This window comes from Hesperophylax consimilis, chromosome 9 (genome assembly GCF_061612785.1).
Source record: "Hesperophylax consimilis isolate HC1 chromosome 9, BYU_Hcon_1.0, whole genome shotgun sequence".
Classification (NCBI taxonomy): Eukaryota; Metazoa; Arthropoda; class Insecta; order Trichoptera; family Limnephilidae; genus Hesperophylax; species Hesperophylax consimilis.
The window spans coordinates 7,702,844-7,725,628 of NC_142844.1; the positions used below are offsets into that span (position 1 = coordinate 7,702,844).

At 34.8% G+C, this 22,785-nt stretch overlaps 2 protein-coding genes across 2 annotated transcripts in view; both read right to left on the reverse strand.

The window, feature by feature from the left end:
* Positions 1 to 15,801, reverse strand: part of LOC149420853 (ATP-binding cassette sub-family G member 4) — a 99,909-nt gene extending 84,108 nt beyond the window's left edge. Inside the window, exon 1 of the mRNA XM_089635580.1 lies at positions 15,315 to 15,801. Coding sequence (XP_089491706.1) covers positions 15,315 to 15,346 — 32 coding nt within the window. The 5' untranslated portion in view covers positions 15,347 to 15,801. The remainder of the gene's footprint in view (positions 1 to 15,314) is intronic.
* Positions 15,802 to 18,735: 2,934 nt separating this feature from the next.
* The window catches only part of LOC149420854 (ATP-binding cassette sub-family G member 4-like), a 116,316-nt gene continuing 112,266 nt past the window's right edge, over positions 18,736 to 22,785 (reverse strand). Inside the window, exons 6-8 of the mRNA XM_089635581.1 lie at positions 21,946 to 22,359; positions 21,047 to 21,147; positions 18,736 to 20,899 (exon numbers count right to left, since the gene is read on the reverse strand). Of these exons, the coding sequence (XP_089491707.1) occupies positions 20,399 to 20,899; positions 21,047 to 21,147; positions 21,946 to 22,359 (1,016 nt within the window). The 3' untranslated portion in view covers positions 18,736 to 20,398. The remainder of the gene's footprint in view (positions 20,900 to 21,046; positions 21,148 to 21,945; positions 22,360 to 22,785) is intronic.

The window sequence follows — 22,785 nt, forward strand, 5'->3', positions numbered from 1 at the left end:
TTACCCGTCACTACAATTTTCCCAGTGTATATGTACCTATGTTTTTTGCACTTCAGTGTGTATTTAGTATAATATAATCTCTCTTCAGATCACTATTTTACCATAATTGGCATCTAATTAGATTTATTAATCCATGCTCATCAGCCTTTAGCGGCGGCCATCTTGATTCAGTGTCCTGGCCTTAGTTGTTCTAGGAGGTATTGCACTAACCCGACAAACTTTAACCAGCTATTCCTTAGCACATTTGGAGTAAAAAATGTTATTGGCACTTATATATAATTAAAAACAAAAAATTAAAAATTTCCACACTACATCACTGTCATTGGCATTGCTTTTCGTGTTCAACAGCTGTTATAAGCAAGTATGTCGAAAAGCGTCATCGCTCTTTCGCACACACTAAATAATAATAGTTAAAAATGAGACGAATGGTGCCGTGCCATTTCGTTGTGATTGTAAAAGCGCGCCAATATAGGTACACACGTACATTATTCAACGGAATTCGAATAAATTATTGCCAGATGGGTTTTCAAACTTTGACAAAGGATAAAACAGTAGTGACATGTGGTGAAAATATGAATAGTAATTTTTTTATTTAAAAAAAACGTTACCGGACAGCGAAGTGCACATAATTTTTTTTTCTCCAAATATGCTAAGGAATAGCTGGTTAAAGTTTGTCGGGTACGTGCCGATACACCCTGTATATACTATCACAAAATTTAACTTCCCAATATAGAAGGCGGTATGTGGCAAGGCAACGTCTGCCAGGGCGTACTAGTCTATCTATCTATATAAATAAAAATGTAAATGATCGTTTATTAAAAATCATAAATCTCCGAAAGTTCTTCACCGATTGCATTGAAATTTTGACACAACTTTGCATTCAAATACACGTGAGTTTCTATATACCTATAATCACAGACATAGGAATTAATAGACGAGAAGATAATGGCGAGGGGTAAAATCAACTGTTGAAGAACGAAGGGGGTAAGGCTGACTGTGATTCGTCAATAAATCAATCTGACAGTAAATAGGCATCTCGCATTATAATATCACCATTTACTTCTTAAAAGTAAAATCTGCTTTTGAATGAATAGACATTTTTACATGGGAGCGCAAATTACTCGCCACGTTATGAACTAATTTGCGAAGTCCAAATTCGGCAAAGTAAATTTCTTCTGTTTGCAGAGTCGTAGTTAGTTTCAGAGTATTTAGTTAAGACACTTTTACAAATGTTTCACAATTTACTTACCCCAGTAAACAACGATGAGCACACTTGAGAATCGCTACATTGTGATGTGATAGTATATGTTTCTAAAACTGATCCATATAATACAGTGTGAATAAGCTTAAAATAGAGTAAAATAATGCTTACTTATGGAATGTAATACGACAATTGGGTTTATTCTCTTTTTCACATCTATTTTTACAAGTTTTCATAGCACAAGTCAACATTTTGCCGTGTTATTTCGTAAAATGAACCGATGATGCCTCGACCATAGTTCGCACAAGAATGATGACGTCACGTTTTCAAATTTCACTTGAGGCCATACGCGAGCACAGCCGGCTCCAATGGAACCGGTATGGGGAGTGGGGATAATACGCTTTTAATCACTTAGGGCAGGTCTACTAATATTCATATGTCTATGGTCTGTGCACATTTTTCCTAAATTGAAATCTTTATGAATTTAAATGCTTAACCTAGCGATAGGTCTACCAGTCTCTTTCAAAAAATACTAAATTTCAAGAATACTAACGATGTCATGTGCTTATAAATCATCTGTATCATAAAAGATGGTCTGTCGCCGGCGACGTGGCTTTGTTTTTTTAATACAAATTCATAGTTTAATTCCAAGATTGATGAAATTTTGCACGCTTAACCTTCAAAACAAGAGGAATGAGACAGTCTATATGATATTTCTAAAACCACCCTATCCATTTTTTCCTTAATCTTAAAGCAGAATGCACACTAGACGTTCAAATTAAGAGGAAAATTACTGCCTATATTGCTGATTTCGAAAAACTGTAATCGAAATACAGCTAATTGAAAAATACGGTTACTTTGCAATACCTCCTATGGTGCACTCACGGTAAAACATATTTTGTTATATTTACGCAACGTAGAATTGCCGTAATGTCTGCTATATTTATGCCATCTGGGTTGTACTGTGGATTCAGTACAGTACTGGGGGTCTTTGAACGGTGAGGGAGGAGTGAACCCGGGTCTCGAAGGAACCAGTTCTGTACGAGGGCGTAAACACGACACTCGTGCAATGAACTACCCGAGTAAAGGGCCGTGCCAGGAAAACAACTCCTGCCGAAGAAAAATAATGTTACCTCCTTACAAAATTACTTAATTTCTTTGGTAATAACTGTACCTAGGTACATGTTCTCCTAGTGAGGTGTTCATAAAAAATAAACACACATTAATTAATCTCATTAATACTAATTCAGTAGCACGCTTAGTTCACACTCCAAAACAATGCTCACCATCATCGTAATTATTTTTGGGTCATTATGCCGTGTTGCGCTTCTTTCTTTTTTAGCCAAGGTTATAATGTTCATCATCAGAACAGATAATGTAGAATGTAGTAAAGTGTATGTTTATATATGTCATCTTAGTACCGGTATTTCAGTTAACCGCAATAATTTAACAAATATTGTTCTGAAATACCTGCCCTGAGAGTATAATACTGTGTCACACATCTGCATATGTAAACACACACTCACCACATCTGCCCTGATGTGACTTTAAAGCGGCCGCTACACTACTCGCTTCGACGCTTCGACGAAGTCCTCGACGAAGTTAGCCGAAGTTCGAAGTGCGTGCCCACACACTCGTGCAACTTCGCGAGTAACTCAGTCCAACCAGTCAGTGATTGGTTTATTTATGCCGTGACGCTTCGAGTCCTTTGACTCGGGCGCATTTACCGACAACAATCGGAAGTCGGGCGAAGCGAAGCGAAGTTCGTGCGCACACTATTGTATTCGGTCAACTTCGATCAACTTCGCGAGTAGTGTAGCTGGGCTAGAAAGCAGTCCGAAGCGTACTGCATTAACAACACAAAAACAAAATAATAATAGTTAATTATTTATTTAAACGCCCTCATGAAGTTTTACATCATACATATTTTACGAGACTGCATAATACAGTGACAACGGAAGGTTTTTATTTTTAAAACCACAACAACAAAATAAATAACCAAACACGTAAAAAAAATAACATAATACGTGGTACAAATAATTATGCCCCATTGAAAAATTATGCACCACTTTGCATACAAATCAGTTCAAAAGTCATACAAGATGGCTGCCAGGCTATTTCCCCTCACTCTAGAATTGGCTTCAGTGCCATTCATACAAAATCGCAAAATGCTCTGTCCAGAGCTTTTTAAGTACATGTAGAAGGCAGTGTTATAATACTTCGGTGGTGTGAAGAATCGACGAAGAAAGAAAAGGCCCGAGGAAGACATGTCACGATCAAGTGAACCAGATACTTGAGTAGGGCCATGTCAAGAGTCAGAATAATAAAAGAGTATGTATGGATGCGAATGAGGCAAGGAGTGTGTGCCGAGATCGAGTTGTTTGGCGGTCCGTCTTCTCTGCCCACCCCTGTGGGGAAATGGCGTGACGGTTAGTTTGTAACGAGTTGCAACATCATGCCCCGTCTCCTGTTACAAAATAGCATTGGAAGGTAAAGGCAGAGACATCGTAGCTACCAGGGATTACGTACGGACACGAGGAACCAGGCTAACGATGGAGACACAACGAAGTTACGAATACGTACAGTTAAAAATATTTCATTTAGTTTTTCAAACTTGGTTTACCGTGTAACATTATTTAGTTAATATATTTTGATTATTATGTTTAAATAATCTGGCGTCCTACTAAAAGCATTAACTACTCGACCATTTTATAACATACTTTATAATATTAATGTGGTGACATTTTGTAATTTAACTAAAAAAGATTTCTTCGAGATTTGTCCATCCCTTAAGATAAATAATAGAGTCCACTTTACAATCTTGCATATTTTTACGTATTCTTTTAAAAATGTTAACTTCCAATCTTATAGAATAAATTTATATTTTGATATTCCGAACATGCCTTTCATTATAGATTGTCATACTTTCAGTATAGATTGTCTTACTTTCATTATAGATTCTCATACTTTCATTATGGATTTTCATACTTTCATTATAGATTGTCATACTTTCATTATAGATTGTCTTACTTTCATTATAGATTCTCATACTTTCATTATGGATTTTCATACTTTCATTATAGATTGTCATACTTTCATTATAGATTGTCTTACTTTCATTATAGATTCTCATACTTTCATTGTGGATTTTCATACTTTCATTATAGATTGTCATACTTTCATTATAGATTGTCATACTTTCATTAGAGATTGTCATACTTTCATCATAGATTGTAATGCTTCTTAATTTAGTTTTTTACCTAATTATTAATCAATACATTTGATGCACATTGTAGTAAGATGTCAAAGTTTACAAGTGAGTTAGTTATTTATTACCAGGTGTATACGAATAGCAATTAGAAGTAATATGTTATTTGGACTTTGCTTAGATGTCACCGCTGATACAACTTGCCCTGGTAGGAAATATGAATTAAATCATAAAGTAAGCACTCATTACTTACTAAGTAAAGAACAGTACGCCATTATTAATAAAGCGTTTTAAATAATTATAGTATTAGAATATTAACTTAGCCGAGCACTTAAATAAAGCAGTTTAATATTATGCTATGTATAAATAGGCGAGCCGAACTGTCGAACTGCAGTTCAACTTAGGGAAAGGAATGAAGAAACCTCAAATGGCGGCAGTTGCTTCTTCCTTTCCCGTAATTCGTGGCTCGGTTCACGTTTCAGTTCGAAAATGTATACGTAAAATTACAGATCAAATCCAAACTAAGAACCATGTACATATTGTAGGTACCTACTTAGCACAACTCGAGTATTGAGATGTGTACACAAACAAACACACTTCAGTTTCTTAATTGTGTTGTTTTCTCCAGCATGAATATAGGTTTAATGGACCACTTGCATACAATAATTTGAAAAAATAAGAAATTTATAGTTTTTTTAAAAATAAAATAAAAAAAATTATTTTATTTTTATATCCTGACTAAAGTGTTTTTTTCCTAGATAATTAAATTAGAGCCGTCTATGGTCGAGCGGTATACGCAATATTTTAAGTTTACCCCATAGACATTCAAATTAATAGAGTTGCTAAAACATAAAATCTGGGTATCATTTCGACGAGCCGGAGGCAAGCCACGCGAACATATTTTTGGCACCAGGAAGGTTCGAGAATACTTTGAATAAACTAAGACAACAATCGTACACTGACCAGTGACCACCGAACAGCGCACATTGAAAGGCAAAGGTTTGTAGCGCTGTCCATTGTAGGCCTTTTCTGCGCAGGATCTGAACGTTCGTTCTTAAATGTATCTCCTGGAGTAGCGACGCTAAAATTGATGTGGCTAAATTATAACACATTTGTAAAATTAAAAAATACTAAATTTTGGAAACAACCACGAACTTTTGTTCACCCGATTTGGGATATGTAGTTAAGTTTTTACGCAGTCCGCAATTTGCGCGTCATTGCCAAGAGAACTAGTAATTCATAAACAGATTTTATTTTCGAGGACCAGAGGATGGTGATATTGCATATTGTCAGATTAATTTATCGACAAATCACCGAAAGTGGGGCGCTCACGCCGCCTCCCGCGCTCCTCGCGTCAGTTTGTTCACCTTTCCATGATTGTCTCGTCTATTAATTTGAACGTCTGTGGTTTACCCTTAAATCGACCATTCCTAAAATCCATTTGTAAATAAATCGGCCGGTCAACCGGTCAATAACCAAGTTAGCATCGCGTTTGGGTCCCACCCAGGCTTAGAGTGTTCAATTCCTCGGCTGGCTAAGTTCTCCATCACAACACAAGCAACGTTTTCCGCTTACTGTAGTGGTAGTAGGATATTTTCAAATATTGTCAGGTTATTCGTAACCCGGGAACGTTTGTCTTTCTTTAAAAAACAAAATATTATTATATTCCTCTTAAAAATTACACAGTGAATTTATCAATCTATTTGGCATACTTGGATCTTCTATATCGATGGCTAAATGCTTCGTTTGAAACGTGTATTACTTTGTATGATAAAAATAATAGTTGGTACGAATCAACATTACAATTAATATTATTAAAATGATCATTATTAATACTGTGTAAACTTGCACTTTGATCGCGTTATCTGCCAGGAATACTCACGCGTTGTGTCATCAATCGGTGATGTGATCGGACGGAACGAGTTATCTCCACTAGTTTCCTATTTTAATTCGAAATTATTGCGAACATGGGACAACTGGTCAATCTGATTGGCAGAGAAACGATACTTTTAAATAATATATATTTAAATACAGTATAAACGCTGTTATCCGCGTTGCGTGTTTCAGAACCCCGGATAATCAAAATTACGGTTGACACGACAACATGTATTTATAATATAAGGAATGTCGCTATTAGCTCCGCTCTGTGCTCTGTGAATTAGAAAGAAACGTTACAACGGAGCTTCCAGCGGCAGTCTACTGAAGCTACTCTTCTCAACTATCCCAATCCTACTGTGTTTATAGGGGTCACGTCTGGCCACTGTGCTGCCGGAGACGGTGAGAAGGGTTTGAAGGACCATCTTCCTGTCCCACTGCTCACCTCATCGGGATTGCCTGTGGTGCACCAGTAGCTAATATGGTAGGTATACATTTGCGAACCGAGCCACGAATTACGGGAAAGGAACGAAGCAACTGTAAGCAGCGTTTCGCGCCATTTGCGGTTGCTTCGTTCCTTTCCCATAAGTTGGGGTTCAGTTCGGCAAATCGGCTCGCGTATGTATACGTAGCATTAGACTGTTTTTGTGTTTCTCGCTGCCATGGGAACGTGTTCAATTTTGCTTTTCCTTTCTTTTATATAAATGGATAAGTCATAACTCACAAAGAACTAAGTCAAAAAACTTACATTCGAGAAAACGATGGTTTTGCTTATGGTTTTATTGTGTAAATACAACAGTCACTATGGAACAAAATTGTATCCTACATTTAAGATAAAGGTATGTATAATTGTATGTTGTGTCGTGTAGGGACTGTCAAGGGCTTTTGGAATCATTCAATCGTAGCTTCGTTTTAAAAACATACGTATTCTTGACGTGGAACTGCTATAGGGACTCATCTGGTCCTTAAAGCGGCTAGGGAAAGTAGTTTCTTTCCATGACTTTATATAACTTTTTAAAGATGTGATGAATTAATTATCATTATGATGATTTATCCGGTTACAGTATATTACATTATTGACACAGAATATTTCAAACCGTGAAATTATTTTTTTAATACTAATTTCGGTAGTGGGTCTGTCTGTCTGTTACTCGAGTCAATGAACTAGAATTTCCATTGAATTTAAGTTTCATTATCAAAATTGAAATAGATTTTTTTTTTTAGAAAATTGTGAATTGCAAGAATTCAGACAAGCGATAAAGTACATGCCTATAACATAATATTTTAACTAAAATTATTTTAATTACCATTTTAAAAATTGGAACTAATGTGTTTAAGTAAGTATCCCGTGATTTCTCACCGGTCTTCAACAGTAATATAATGTATATTTTTTTCTAATTAAACGTGTACCGCTATAAAAGTCTGGCAAATGCACAAAAATTAGAGCATAAAATGCACGTGCAGAATTTATTGGCGACCGCTGCCAAATTTGCTGTTTTGTAGCTACAGATTTTAAAACTTATCTATGTTTATTTAATTGTTCGTTCGTTTGTTCCTCTTTGGCTGCTGGCATAGATAAGTTTGTAGATCTCTATATACATATATATAGTCATATTATACAGGGTTTTCCAATAAGAGGTGTTATTTTGATATTCAAAGAAAAATGCCATTTTTTAATATAAATGATCGAATGTTTATTTCATTATAAAGAGGAAGGTATGCCGTTAATAGTGAAAAATAACATCAGTCAAATGACCACCATGACTACGCCTACAGGACCATATCCTTTTCATGACATTTTCCATAACCAAATCGCAAAGTGGCTACCTTATGTCCTCGATAGCCTCACGAATTCCATCTTTGAGGTCTTGAATGGACGCTGGGCTGTTGGCGTAGACCTTCTATTTCACGTGGCCTCAAAGGAAGAAGTCGCAAGGTGTTAAATCACAAGATCTCGGTGGCCAATTGTGATCACCTCTTCGGGAGATGGAACACGGTACGGAAACTTTTCCCGTAAAAGATCAATGGTTTCGTTGCTTGTGTGGCACGTAGCGCCGTCTTGTTGAAAGTAAACGTTGTCCAGATCAATACCATCCAATTCCGGCCATAAAAAATCATTAATTCCTTAATTAATATTCAAAATAACACCTCTTATTAGAAAACCCTATAATATATATCATTATAAATATTATATATTTTACCAATTCAGTAATTCAGTTTGAACTCGATGAATGGTGTAATATCCAATACGCTATGTTAAATGAAAACAAATAAATAAAATGTGTCAAAAATAATACAACATAAATTGAGTTTAAAATTCAACATGATAATAAAATTAAAATAAGTAGGGCAATTAAAATAAAACACAGTTCAAGGTAATCCCCGCATCATCTGAACAAGTGGCGATTGAGTGGATAACAACGGTTTTTTACGTTATAACTGTGGATAACGTAGACTGAATGTACGTAATTTTGTTGGCTTCCTGTATAGTGGCACCGGAACTTCCGAGCCTTGACATTTACAATTAAACATTTGAGCTCGGTTGACGTGAACCTAATAAGAACTGAAATAAGTAGAAAAAAATCCCATCAAGGTTGTCTAAGAAAAATAACTTATTTAAATTTGACCGGTCGGTGGCTGAGTTGACATCGCGTTTGGGTCCTTCCAGGTGTAATGTGTTCAATTCATCGGCTGGCTAAGTCTTCCATCACAACACAAGCAACATTTTCCGCATACTGTGGAGGTAACAGGAGATTTAAAAATATTGTCAGGTTATTCGTAACCCGGGAATGTTTGTCTATCTTTAAAAAATATATATTTATGAATAAAAAAAATATTTTGTGGTTCCAGAATAATTAACTTTTATGTTCTATAATACTGGCACAGACCCGTGAAAAATCACGGGATATTATGATAGTAAATCTGGTTAGTTAGTAAATAACGCCAACTTGAAACTGAAAATAAGGTAGCCTCTTGAAAAATCACGAAATTCGACATAACTTTTCAAGATTAACCTTGATAAAATTAAACGAAAGAAATACACGTTTCAAATATAGAATTTATTGTGAAAATAATTTTTTGTTTTTCTTTTATGAGTCATTCTTTCGAGCAAACCCAAATATTGTTAACGGTAGGCAAGTTCAATATTTGCTAAATTTTGTTCTCAAAATGTTCAGAATAGTACAAGGAATGGAGGCAGAATAATAAACAAGGTCGTGTTTTTAAGTATTTTTATTGACCAATAACGAAAAATAAATGTGAACAGAATGAACAGAAAATCAATATTACAAGTTATAACTAAAATACAAACCCGTAATTCTAACTGCGAGAGAGTACAAATCATTTTAACATAAAATTGGTTCATTATTCCTTAAAATATACGAATATAGAAAAAATCAGATGTATTACTATGTGTACAAAAGTGATTGCTCACGTAAGTGGTCAAGGTGTTCAGATGGTGAACATTACTACATTTTGTGAAAGTTTACATTTTCGACTTTGTAGTGCTGTCAATTATCGATGGAAGAGGTCTCAACACCTCAACTATCTCATATATTTTGATGTCGATGCCATCTATCTCTGGGAAGACCAACTTTTTACCACATCTCTTCATAAATTTAATCGTCATTGAGTTGTCCCCATTATTAGATATGATTACTACGATGAACAGCTTTATAAGAACATTTGTGCGAGGATTTGGACCAGCAGACTGTATGATACTCAGAGGAATATCATCTTCATCGCAAGATAAAGAATATACCTCGAGTATGGGAGACGCTGATGTTGGACTGGGGATGGATCTGTCCAACTTTATAATGTTGGTATACTTCATTTGGTCGCCAAACATTGCCTAGTCTACGTGCGTGAATGCTGTTTTCTTCATTAGTCCATGTTAGGTGGTGTATCACCTGCGTACCTTTGGACGATTTTATCTCCCCGGCTTTCAAAACATTTTCAATGATTGAGATCGCGGCATCATCAATTGCATCACATTTATTCTTCTGCAGATATCTTGTACGGAGGTTACTATGGTATCCTAAATATCCATTCCGTGAGCAACCAGGGAATCTGCTGTGCGTTTTAGGCAGCCTCCAATGCCATCGGGGGCTCCCTTACCATGACCATGCCAAATCATATTTGACAGACTGAGCTTTTACGAACGCATTCTCTTTCTTAAGCCCCGACATTCCCAATTTCTACCGATTTATAACAAGTGTCTCTTTAACTCTCTAAGTTAATAAGTTCTAAAAGAAATATATGTTATTTTTTAAGATAATATCTATACATTTGTTATGCCGAAACGTTATTAACATTATTTTGAATTCCCTCGATATAAAAAAAATCGCAAAGTGAGCTCCGAAAATTATTAAAAACACGTTTGTTCTGTTATTTAATATTGTTATATGCATGAAAAAATGCACAGTGTTTTATAAAATATTTTCACTATTTTCGCTTAATTTTTATCGTTTTTTAATATTAGCGCGCTCCCTCTAACATTTGTATTTACATATCTCCCTTTCAAACCATCTTTGAACGCTTACTACGGGGCCTTAAGGGCATATTTCTCTTCATCTTTAGCTCTGTTCTCTTCAATTGCATTTGTGTTGTTCTTCCTCTCTTCTGTTTTCGCAGTCGCTTCGCTTTTGCTTCTTCGGACAGTACTTTTTGGCTCACCCATTCTGCCTTTATTTTATTGTGTCCATTTGACAATATCAAGAACTCAATGAATTACAGTAAAATAGCACAATAATAAAATTTACTCAGTGTATTCATCACTTCTGTGGACAAATTTACTTGAAAATAAATTCAATAAAAATACATGAAATACTGCATAAACTTTTTAGGCAACTTTATCTTTACATTTCTTTGACAAGTCATTTCTGTGGACCTTTCATTCCACAGAAGTGAGGAAAAGAAGGTGGTATCAATTTGTATATTTAACTTTTGAAGTTATGTCTTCGAGTCACATGCCTTCCAATTAAAGGCCACAATTCCTTTCGAAATATGTAATAGTAACATTTTTTAAAAGCTTACTTACCCAAAATATCGATTCCGCAGGAGTGATCAGTGATCTCGCCACACACCAAAATTTCGACTTAAAAGCAGCACAGCACTCAATACAATTTAATGCCACAAATTAAAGCCACTTATGCTAGTAATATAGTAAATATTTAACATGAAAATCGATTGAACACTTGTTGACCTGCTTGGGGGAATGACCCTTATATATTTAAATTTATTAAGTTTATTTCTAAATAAACTATTTTGTTATAAATATAATAATAATACTATTGAATAGATAAAAGATAAACCAATAATTAAAATGGAGTTCTACAAATTAAACTTGATAACAATAAATGAAAATAATATTCTGGTAAAAAAAAATTGCAATCAGTTGGAACACTTAAATTCAAAGCAAATCCAAGTTCTAGAGTACAATGAATCGGAATTACAGACAGACACACAACAGAAACTAGTATTTTTGATATTTTGGAACATTATTTATAACGGTTTCATGATAACTCAAAACAGTGACTATTCAACACACCTTTAAAAAGTGATTTAAAGTCATTAAAAACGATGAATTTTTTTTAACTAAACCTAACCTAACCTACTTAACCCAGTTAATAAAGTTTTTGTTTTATCACTTTCCACGACTTTTTAAAGATGTGATGAATTATCATTTTGATGATTTATCCGGTCACCATTTATAACAATTACCATATTAAAAACCTGCCTAATTAACGCAGCGTACTTCATTTATTGCTATTTTTAAGAGACATTATTTCTTAAAATTAATTCCTTAAAAGAATGCTATTATTTATTTAAACACGACTTTAAACAAATAAAGTGGCAAAATGAAAAAAGATATTATTTCTCCATAGAAAGTGAATAACATGGGAGGACATTGAATGGAATTAAAAACTGGTACGTATTTGTTAAAATCCACGAAGTTCAGGCCACGTGTTAAAATGAAATGTAGTGCAACAGCTGATCAGAGTTTAAATGTCAACAATTATCAGCCTGCAGCCAACATGATATAAAAAAAATTAAGCAAAGAAATAATAATGTATTAAGTGTTAAATATTAATTATAGTGCGTCCGCAGCCAAAATCTACATAACTTTATTAATATCATAACTCCTAATTTCACTAACAATAAAGCATAATTGAAACGTTGCTTGAAATGGCTTTAGCCAGGTACTCGCCCACCTTCCTCTTCCTCATAACCTTTCCCTCCCCACTACCTTCAGGCTCACAACATACCCCAATTTGGGATGCCATAGTCTCACTGGCTCCAGACTAGCGATGAATCATTCATGAACGAGCCGCACAATTGAGAGCTAGTTCTTTTGATGAGCCATTTTCTTATGACTCTCGGTAAACCTTACCACGGATCAATTGAACGGTTACTCTTTTTATCAGAACATATTTGTGAAAAATAGCACCGTCCAAATTGCATATTCGAAGATGTGAATGGCGTCTGACAGTTCGACATCTGGGCTTGGACTTATGTACCTACACCTACTAACTACATAGCATCCTAGTATCTCATTTTCCTCGTGGTATGAGGTGGCGTACAGGCAGTCGTACAATCATTCATACGCTTAAGCTGGGAACTGGGAGCCGTAGCGGGGTAGCGGTACCTGGGCGAGCACAGTATTCTCATTGATCATATGCTATGAGCTCACGGCTCCCGTTCAATTGAGTAAACTCTATGAGTCGTATGAAAAAGATGGTACCGTGGCTCCCGTTCTCAATAAAAAAATGAATCATGACCCAACGCTACTCCTGACGGTTGGAAGTAGTTGGGGCTCCTGCGCAGTATTCACATAAAAATAATAAGAATAGAAATTATTCAGCTATAATATCAAAACAATGCAATTTTGGCAACAGGTGTCCAATAAGATTTACAGTTTTGCACAGATCACATGTACGACATGCTCCGTATTTTGTGTAATTACCAATCCTACATTAGTAGACGTGGAACGATAAATAAATATGACTTTTTTGTGATAAAAGGTCCCAATTCAACCTACAGAAGTCCCCGTAGTATTATAGTGGTCTATGCATTTGGCGTTGAGATGGGAGTTCTGCATTTTGATTCCCGTGCTAGGGTAAGAATCAGCATAGTTAGGGATAACATTTATGTATCAGTAATACATTTAAAATAATGCAATATAGCAGTAAAGTGAACTTTGGTATCTACAGAAAGTGTACTGTAAGAGTGGGGAAGAAATGGTACCCGTAAAAGTTTAGAGAAGCCTTCGATTCAACCACTCTGATGGCTTTATAATTTTTAGACATTATGTTATAAATTTTCCATGGAACAATTGACCTGCATATCAGATTAGATTCCAAGCAGAACATTGAATACATCTCAAAATAAATAAATAAAATTATTTATTATTCTTTGCATGCTTCATAAATACAAACGGCTTCAGAACACTAAGTACGGGTTGTTTCACAGAATTTGAACAATTCATCAAATATCAAATTGATTTTCAAGTTCTGTGAAGGTTCCGTTCAAGTTATGTTACTATTACAGTTTTGTGAATAATGATATAATAACAAAACTTGAGATAATTTGATAAATTGTTCAAATTCCTTGAAACAACCCATCCTAAGAATGATGTATTGAGTATGAACCTTCTGACGGGCAGAAATATAGTTCTATTTTATTTTAAACTAACTAACGTGTACCCGGCATTACTCGGAGACTTATAAATGGTTTGGGTTGAAGTTTTGAGGTTGTGAGTTCTAGAGTACCTGACTACTCTGATTGCATTTTTAAGGTGGCAATAATATTATTATAAGTATTTGTTTCACTTGATCGTGCCATGTCTTCCTCGAGCGTCCTCGACCTCTTAAACCATTCACTTCCAAGTCATACATTCTATTAAATAAAAATAATTATTTAATTCATGTCTTCCTCGGGCATCCCTAACTTTTTCTACCATTCATTTCATGTAGTATTATGAAATCCACATTGCTACTGTTAAAAAACTTCATTATGTCGACTTGAATTTGACTCCGTATCTCATTCCACTGCACAGATAATGTATTAAGTCTTTCTCGAGAGTCCCCAAATTTTTCAACCATTAAAACCACTTTCTAAAGACTCCTGGCACTAACAAGAAAAAACTTTGAAATTTTCAGCAAAATCGGATGAATGTTATAGAATAGGAACCCGTATGGAACAAAGAAACATGCATTTTTATATAGATAATATTATTAAAACAACATTTTCCAGTTTGTAAATACATAGGAGAGATAGCGCACAAATTTTAAAGAATAAGACTTAATTTCAACAAGACAAAGGCTGGAGACTTCAATATAGGTCATGCGCAATGTCATTAATTCAGATATATGACCACGCCAAGTAAATTATCAGCAAATAAGTATTTAAAAAAAATGAATTCCAAGAGTTTTGAGTATCTTAACACTTCTGCTTTTCTAATATTTAGAATTTCTGAGAGAACACATCAAGACAGGTTTTAGCAAGATGGTTGCCCTTGATAATTTTATACATATATGCTAAATTGTGCAATAAAACCTGCTTTTGCTGGCCAATCATATGACTCTGCAAGATATTTCATATTGAAATATATATATTATTTGTTAACTTGTTGAAAGGTAACGTATCACATATCTAAATGAACTTGAGTTTATGTAGAGTATTGTAATGAAAAATTTAAAGAATATGTACTTCATGGTAATGAGTCATACCTATACCTCGCGTTGTTATTTAAATATTGTAGTACTTAAACAAAATGTGTTTAGAATGTAAGAACATTCAAAGTCCAGATTAAGTACGCAAATGTGCATAACAAGGATGAAGGTACATCTATTTCGAAGAAATATAGCGTTTTATAACGAGAATATATTATGTACTATTTAATAGGTCTCCGACAACATGACATAAATAATAATAGATCGCTGTAATTGCATGCAGGTTGAACTGTCAGGGGATCACAAGGTTTAAACAATTATCTCAGCAATAAGCTTAGAACAAGAAAACAATAATTACCTGTTATTATTCAGCATGTAAATGTTATCCATTTTGGTATAGGATTGAACTTAAACACTAAAAGTCACGATTTTATCATAACACACACAAAAGAAAGGTACGACACTAAAACGAAAACTTGTCAAAACGTGTTGATCCGAAGATTTCGGATCGACGGTAATGGTAAATATAAATCCGAGTTTGCAAAGATCCGCGCGGACCTATTTAGACGTATTCGCTTTGTGTTTTAGACGGCATTGGCGAATATCTTAGCATAGGAACATGGTACCAAACTGTGACACAAATTATGAAAAAGAGAAATCGCCTGGTGGGGGAAATATGATGTCTTTACGATTCCTTGAGATATTCATGACACTATCACGAAGGGTCACGATGTCAAAGTTCACGTGCTCGAAGCTATTGCGTTTTCAGATTTATCACACGAACATGAATTATCCGTAAACAGAGAGTACAAAACAAGTTTTGACGTTTGTGGAGTTTGCGCCTATCTAAAAAAATGACATTACGAATTATATCAAGCAGGAATTTTCTTTACCATCCAGCCTGGTTTATTCTAGACAAAATAATAATATTACCTACGTGATTGGTTTATTTATGTTACCTACCTACAATAAGAAACAATTTTTTTTTCTTAAATTTTCAGCTAAATTGAAATATTCAGCCAGCTGCTGTCATAATCTTTATTCTATTTTTGACTCATTTGCCTGACTATATTATGATATGTATATAATGGTGAATCTTGCTCCTCATATGCTCTTCATCTTTTGAAAAAAAAATACATAGGTTTGATTCTATAATTATCGCAGAGACGCACCAAAACATTGTAGAATAGAGGTGTATTTGGACACACAATCAAATTAAATCTGTAAATTATTTGGTTGTTGGTGTGCATCTCCGATATATAAAACAAAGAGTTTATTAAATTTATGTTAAACATATAGATGTCAGTTATCATATTTTTTAATGGAAGTTATTTATTATTATTATTGTTTTTTTTTTAAATTAGCTCAACATGGGAGACCCTGACAAAAATAATTCCCTCAGGGAGTATATCATCTTTGGGAATGCTCTCTTCAAATCCGGCCCACCGCGCATTTGGTGGTGGATATATCTGGTCAAGACCCGGACAAACCTCACCCCATGAACCCGGCACCCCTGCTAAGTCACCTAATTAAGCAAACCACGTGGGGTGACTTATGGCATTTGTATGCTTTTCTGCATAAAAGTTACACAGCGGACAATGTCTTTGTGGTATCACTATATTTTCTGTACATATAAAGTTCCAATGTTTTGCCTTCCACTTCTATTGATATAACCAATTCAAGATTGTCCGAGGTGTGCTATTTTTCTATTTAAATACATAAGTCATGGAAGAGTTTTAATAATAACTAGCTATACCCTGCCACGGTTACTGTGGATCAGTCTGTCTGTGTAGATAAGGAAACAATAGCGCATTTTGCTTTTACGTCTTTTACGATACGGCTCCCCCGATACGACTTCCAGCTCCCAGTGTCAGCGTATGAGTGACCATACGACTACTGTTATGCCGCTTGGTACCACGAGACAAATAAGATGCTAGCATGCTCTAAAGTTAGTAGGTGTAGGTCCAAGTCCAGATGTCAGATGCCATTCACGTCTCTGAGTTTGTAATAACAATTATTACTTGGATAATTTTAATGACGTCATTTTATTACAATACGTATATTTATTAATAATTTTTAAAAAAAATTATGAATAGAGCAAATATATATATATTTACCTTGTCATTATTTATTAATACCTGTTTGAATTGAGTCCTGGAAATCACATATCGTTAAATAAACTGTATTTTGATAACCTTTAGTATTTTAATGACACTGAAATAAAATTATATTTTTGGCACCTTTGTTTGCCTGAAATGGGATCTTGAATTACGCATCTGAACAATTTGTGCGCCGTTGTAAAAAGGACCAGTAATTCATAAGCAGATTAAGACTAAAAAATAGTGACAAATACAATGCGAGTTGCTGTGGACTGTCAGATTCACTTATTGACCAACCACTGAAAGGGATGCGCCCACGACACTTCCACGCTCTACGCAAGTCGGTTTGTTCCCCTCACCCTTGTGGAAATGTCTATCTTTTCTTTGGTCTGTGATCTACAAACATTTTTAAACATACGCAAAAGAATGTTGCTTAGTTCGGAGGTTAAGACCGATCCACTCTCACCTGAGTTATCTAGTTAGTATCTGGGGCACCATTACCAAAAACAAAAGGTCCGAAATACAAGTTATTCAAAATAGAGCCGTACAGAATATATATAATCTGCCATGGGATACACATGTCAAAGATATATACTCACTGACACAAATACTTCCTTACACGATTCTGCCAAAGTATAACATCACAACTGCCATTCTAAAAATAATTCAACACTCCTCACACACCAACGCTAAACCAGACTTTAATTCCGACATACACCAGCACAAAACACGATCACAAAATCAAATACACTTATCGTCATCTACTTACACGACTAAATTTGAATTAACTCCTTACAATACTTTGCACATAAGCAATATAACGCATTACCTAGTAATCAAAAACTTCCGGCAACGAACAAAAAAACATTGGCAAAAGCTCTTAAAAGCTATTTCCTCAGCAGTTTTATTAACGACTGACACATTCTTTCTTTGGAACTCCAAAATAATATTGTCTTTCCCGAAATGAGTTTTGTAAACTCACTTGGAATAATACATTATAACTTATTATTTTGTAATGAATAAAAAATAAAAGACCAACTGTGAATAATTGATTACATGACATCACTGCACTTCTCGAGGTGAAATAAAACAATATGTTTTGAGTATATGTATCCATTTATTGAATGCAGCAATGGGCGGAAGGCGATAGTTTGGCAACTGGACAAAACCCCATCAGCCTCCCCCTGTGCCTTTATTATCACAAATTTCCAACAATATCTTATGTTATGATGTTCTATTAAGTTTAAATAAGCAATAACACAATGTATTACAAATAATTATGTTTAGGTAATTCGAATACAGCAGTGGATATGTTATAAAAAAACATATTTAAAAACTTTGAAATAAACATCTGGGGAGTGAATAATTTATTAATTTTTAGTCTGATCGTAAAAGATTGCATTAAAAATATAAGTAATTTTAAATTAATTAAACAAAAAATCAAATGTAGAAATTAAGGACGGGTTGTTTCGGAGAATTTGAACAATTGTTCAGATTTCAAAGTTAATTTTCAAGTTCTGTGAAAGACTTTTACAAGTTCTGTAATTATTTCAGTTCTGTCAAGCAACTAGCCTATAATGATATAATAACAGAACTTAAATAGGACTCTCACAGAACCCGAAAATGAATGTTGAAATTTGATGAATTGTTCAAATTCTCTGATACAACCCGTCCTAAGTATTTTCATTTTGTTTGATTTAGGAAAATTTTATACTATAAAAAAAGTATTTTGTCAAAACCATTTTCATAATCATAATAATATGATATCAATACTAATTTGTTTTCAAATGTTTCTTTGGGAATGGTGCATACATATTTAATTTATCTTTTGCTTATTTTATCAGTGATAATTATTTTCGTTTTATACAGTTAGATTAAATGTTACCGCTGTGGATATTTGCATTAGATGCATTAGAACATCCACACATTGGTCTGATATTATTACAAAACACTTTAGCGCATAACGTTTCATTACATTACTGCAAATGTTACATTGTTTATATTTAAAGTAGATGTTTATAATTTAAGTAAAAATGAACAAACATTCCTAAAGGTTTGCAAATGTATGGTACATATACCGAAAACCGAAACGCGAACCGAGCCACGAATTACGAGAAACGAACGAAGCAACTGCAAGCGGCGTTTTGCACCATTTCCCATAAGTTGAGGTTCAGCTCGGCAGTTCGGCTCGCGTATTATACGTAGCACAATATAAAATAATCAAAATTATTCAAGCAAACTTTTCACATTTCAAAACAATTTGATCTCTCAAATCACAGCAAATCCGACTGCATCACATATATATTAAAATACAATTAAATTTCAAATAATGTACAAAAAATAAACAACAATAATAGAACTATAGGTTAATTAATGTGATATTATTTGAATAGGGTTGTTACTATAACATACTTGAGACCTGCTCGTGATTAAATCATTCTCATTTACATTTAATTCACTTCTATTGAATGTTTACATGTACATTAATATAAATCCAAAACATTTTGAATTGAGATTTTACATGCATGTCGACTCTGATCACTTCATAATTCTAAGACATATCTGTTTAAATAAAATTGGTCAAAATAATATATGAAAAAAATAATGTCGGAAACTACACTATATTTTGTGTTTCCAAAACATAAATATAAATAGAAAGGTTACTATAATTCTATAATAGTCCTTTCTAAGAATATCAAATGAATTTAATAAATTAATAACTATTAATATCAACAAAATAATAATATTGTATTATCACAAGCGATTTCCAACTGCTAGGCCCTATTTCTCCAGCTCAAATTATCTACTATTTCTATATCACCCCAGTTACAAAACACGGTATTTGTATGTTACTCCCTTGCCTTAGAAATAGGACTGGATAGTGCGGCCCCTATAAAATAACTGCCACCTATTGTGTTATTCCCAGTCACCGAGGAAATCATAAAACAAATTAAATGAAAACATTGAACGGCGCCTTTATATTGAGATAACAACTGTCAAATTCCAAGGAGCGAAACATACAAGAACCAAAAATGTAATATTTCATTTAATTATTACTAAACCCTATTTAACTATTATAGTTTAAAAAATTGAGAATCGTGTAACACTTAATCGCAATATCATCGGTGTAAAAAAACTGAGCCATGCAATTGAGTATTAAAAAGTTGCACAGAAACTTGAATGCGAAAACTTGCATAGAAGATTCATAACAAATTATGTATATTATGATCGTGGGGGATGTAATGTACAGTACAATACGTAATATAAATAAGGTTTTCATAAAAATTAGTGGAAATTCCTTACTTATTAAAGATATGAACATGTTAAAATTGACCACACATGTCTATCGGATTATTCTGATCTTCCAAACCAAAACGAAGTAGGCGATTATTCGAATAAGTATGAATATGACAAGGAGGGCGACGGCGTCCAGCCAGTAGTCTCCCGCATCCATGGACAGCTCCTCAAGAAACATCCTGGGGATTCTGAATCTGCAGAAAGCCTCGGAGCAGTTGAGTTTTTCTCTGGTGAAGCCGTACACAGACAGCATGGCTCCTTCAAAGCCATATCTCACATAGCTGATGTAGGTGAGCCACTGCAGGTACCCCGGTATGGTATCGAAGGTGACGAAGAAGCCGGAGAAGAGTACCACAGGGATGGTAGTGACTGGCCCCAGGTAGACAGCCGTCTCTATCTTCATGGCGGCGCCGATGAGCAGTCCAATAGACTGGGACACGAGCGCAGTGAGGATATTGATGCTGACGAACATCCCCACCCGCGCTGGGTCCATTGGCTGGCCGGACATATAGTAGACAATCAGCACGTACAGGCCCGTGAAAACAATCTGCGAATTAGACAAATATGTTAGCATTCATATTGAATTTATCAGCTTTTGTTACAGGATAAACCACGTGTTCCCACTGCATAGAGACATTAAATATTATATCATAGCGTTAAAAAAATTACTTTTATAAATGTACTGTTTATTTACCTGGAACGGCAAGTCGGCCAAAGTTTTTGCAAAATAGAAAGCTTTCAAGGAGTACCAGTAGTTTAGATGTTCTCTTACAAAGACTGACATTTCCATCGGAACTGAAATAAAAAAGAATATGCAAAAAATAATATTAATTGATAAGGCATCAAAATTTGATAAAGACATTTATATTTTGTACGATAGGAGAGCACGAAAATTAAGTCTATGTACATCAAAAATTTATCTCAGATTTTTAAGTAAAGAGAGTTCGAGTGCACACATTAATTATTTGTTTATTTTCATAAATATTATGATGTTGGAGAAATTATAAATATTATTTAGACATTATTTCTCCAAGATTTTGATAAATTGTTTTTTTCTACTATAATACATTCAATTTAAAATGTCTTTAAAAAAATATTTATTAAGTTTAGTGTTAACGAAAGTCGAAAACTCATCAACCTCGAAAGCTGATTGGGTAGGACCGATATTTTATTTGTATATTAAATGCTGTAATGTCATCCGATTTCAGAAAAATGCGTATTTGTCCCCGTGTGGTTATGATATTGCCAACAAAAGTTGATAGAATGCATTGTCATCGACAACGAATCTATTTGCCGAGTTTCAGCTCAATCGTATATCGGGAAGTGGGTTAATTTCCGCTTCCAAGATTTGCATTCATTCATTCATTCCTGAAAACAAAATTAAAATTCAAATAGTCTGTAGCTAACTTCAAGCTCTAGAGTTTAAAATGGCCGCCTTAACAAAGTAGCCGGGCTACAACTTAACAAAGTAACTCGGGCTAAAATGTGAAAACTTTTGTCAGATTACATAAAAAAGCAGATTGTGGAAAATAAAAGTGCACAGCATTAAAAAAAACTAAGGGTCGATAATAATTATAAAAATGGTGAACTCACAGGTCAAAATTGTAGGCATCATCGCTGTGAACATGGTGAATAGAACCGTGAAGAAGATGCACCCCGCATTGCTGGTCATCTTGGCTGCGTCGTTTCCGATGTCGTAGTAAATAAGGCCGATGAGCAGGCCCACCACCGTGTGGGACACTAGTCTAAGATGCGTCAAAGTCTGATCTCTCATAATGCTAAGGAATGTCCGCTTGAGCAGTATCCAGAACTGCTTGAAGGTGGAGGTGGGGAAGCCGGGTCGGATGATGCTCTCGTTGGAATCCAGCAGTGAGGTGGCACACGTGATGGCCTGCAGTCCGCCCAATGGCTGTGGCTGGCACTTGGCCGCCTTCTCAAAGTCTCCCGTCATGGCGCTCGCTTGGGAGAAGTCTGACATGTCAACTACCACGGCGCTCTCGGGTTTTACTGTAAAATAAGAGAGGATCAGCATTACAAATTGAAGTGTTATTGCGTTGCTAACCAAAATTTCGACTTTATTTGACACTTTGAATATTATTGGTAAACTTTCCTATAACTTGATAAGGAAAATGATTTTGCTTTATAGTAGAAATGTATTATTTTAGCCATAGACATATGAATATTAGTAGACCTGCCCTAAGTGATTAAAAGCGTATTATTCCCCACTCCCCATACCGGTTCCATTGGAGCCGGCTGGGCTCGCGTATGGCTTCCCGTGAATCTTGAGAATGTAACGTCATCATTCTTGTTCGAACTAGCGTCGAGCTATGGTCGAGGCATTTTATGAAATAACACGGCAAAATAGTGGCTTATGCTATGAAAACTTGTGAAAAAGAGAATAAACCCAATTGTCGTATTACATTCCATATGTAA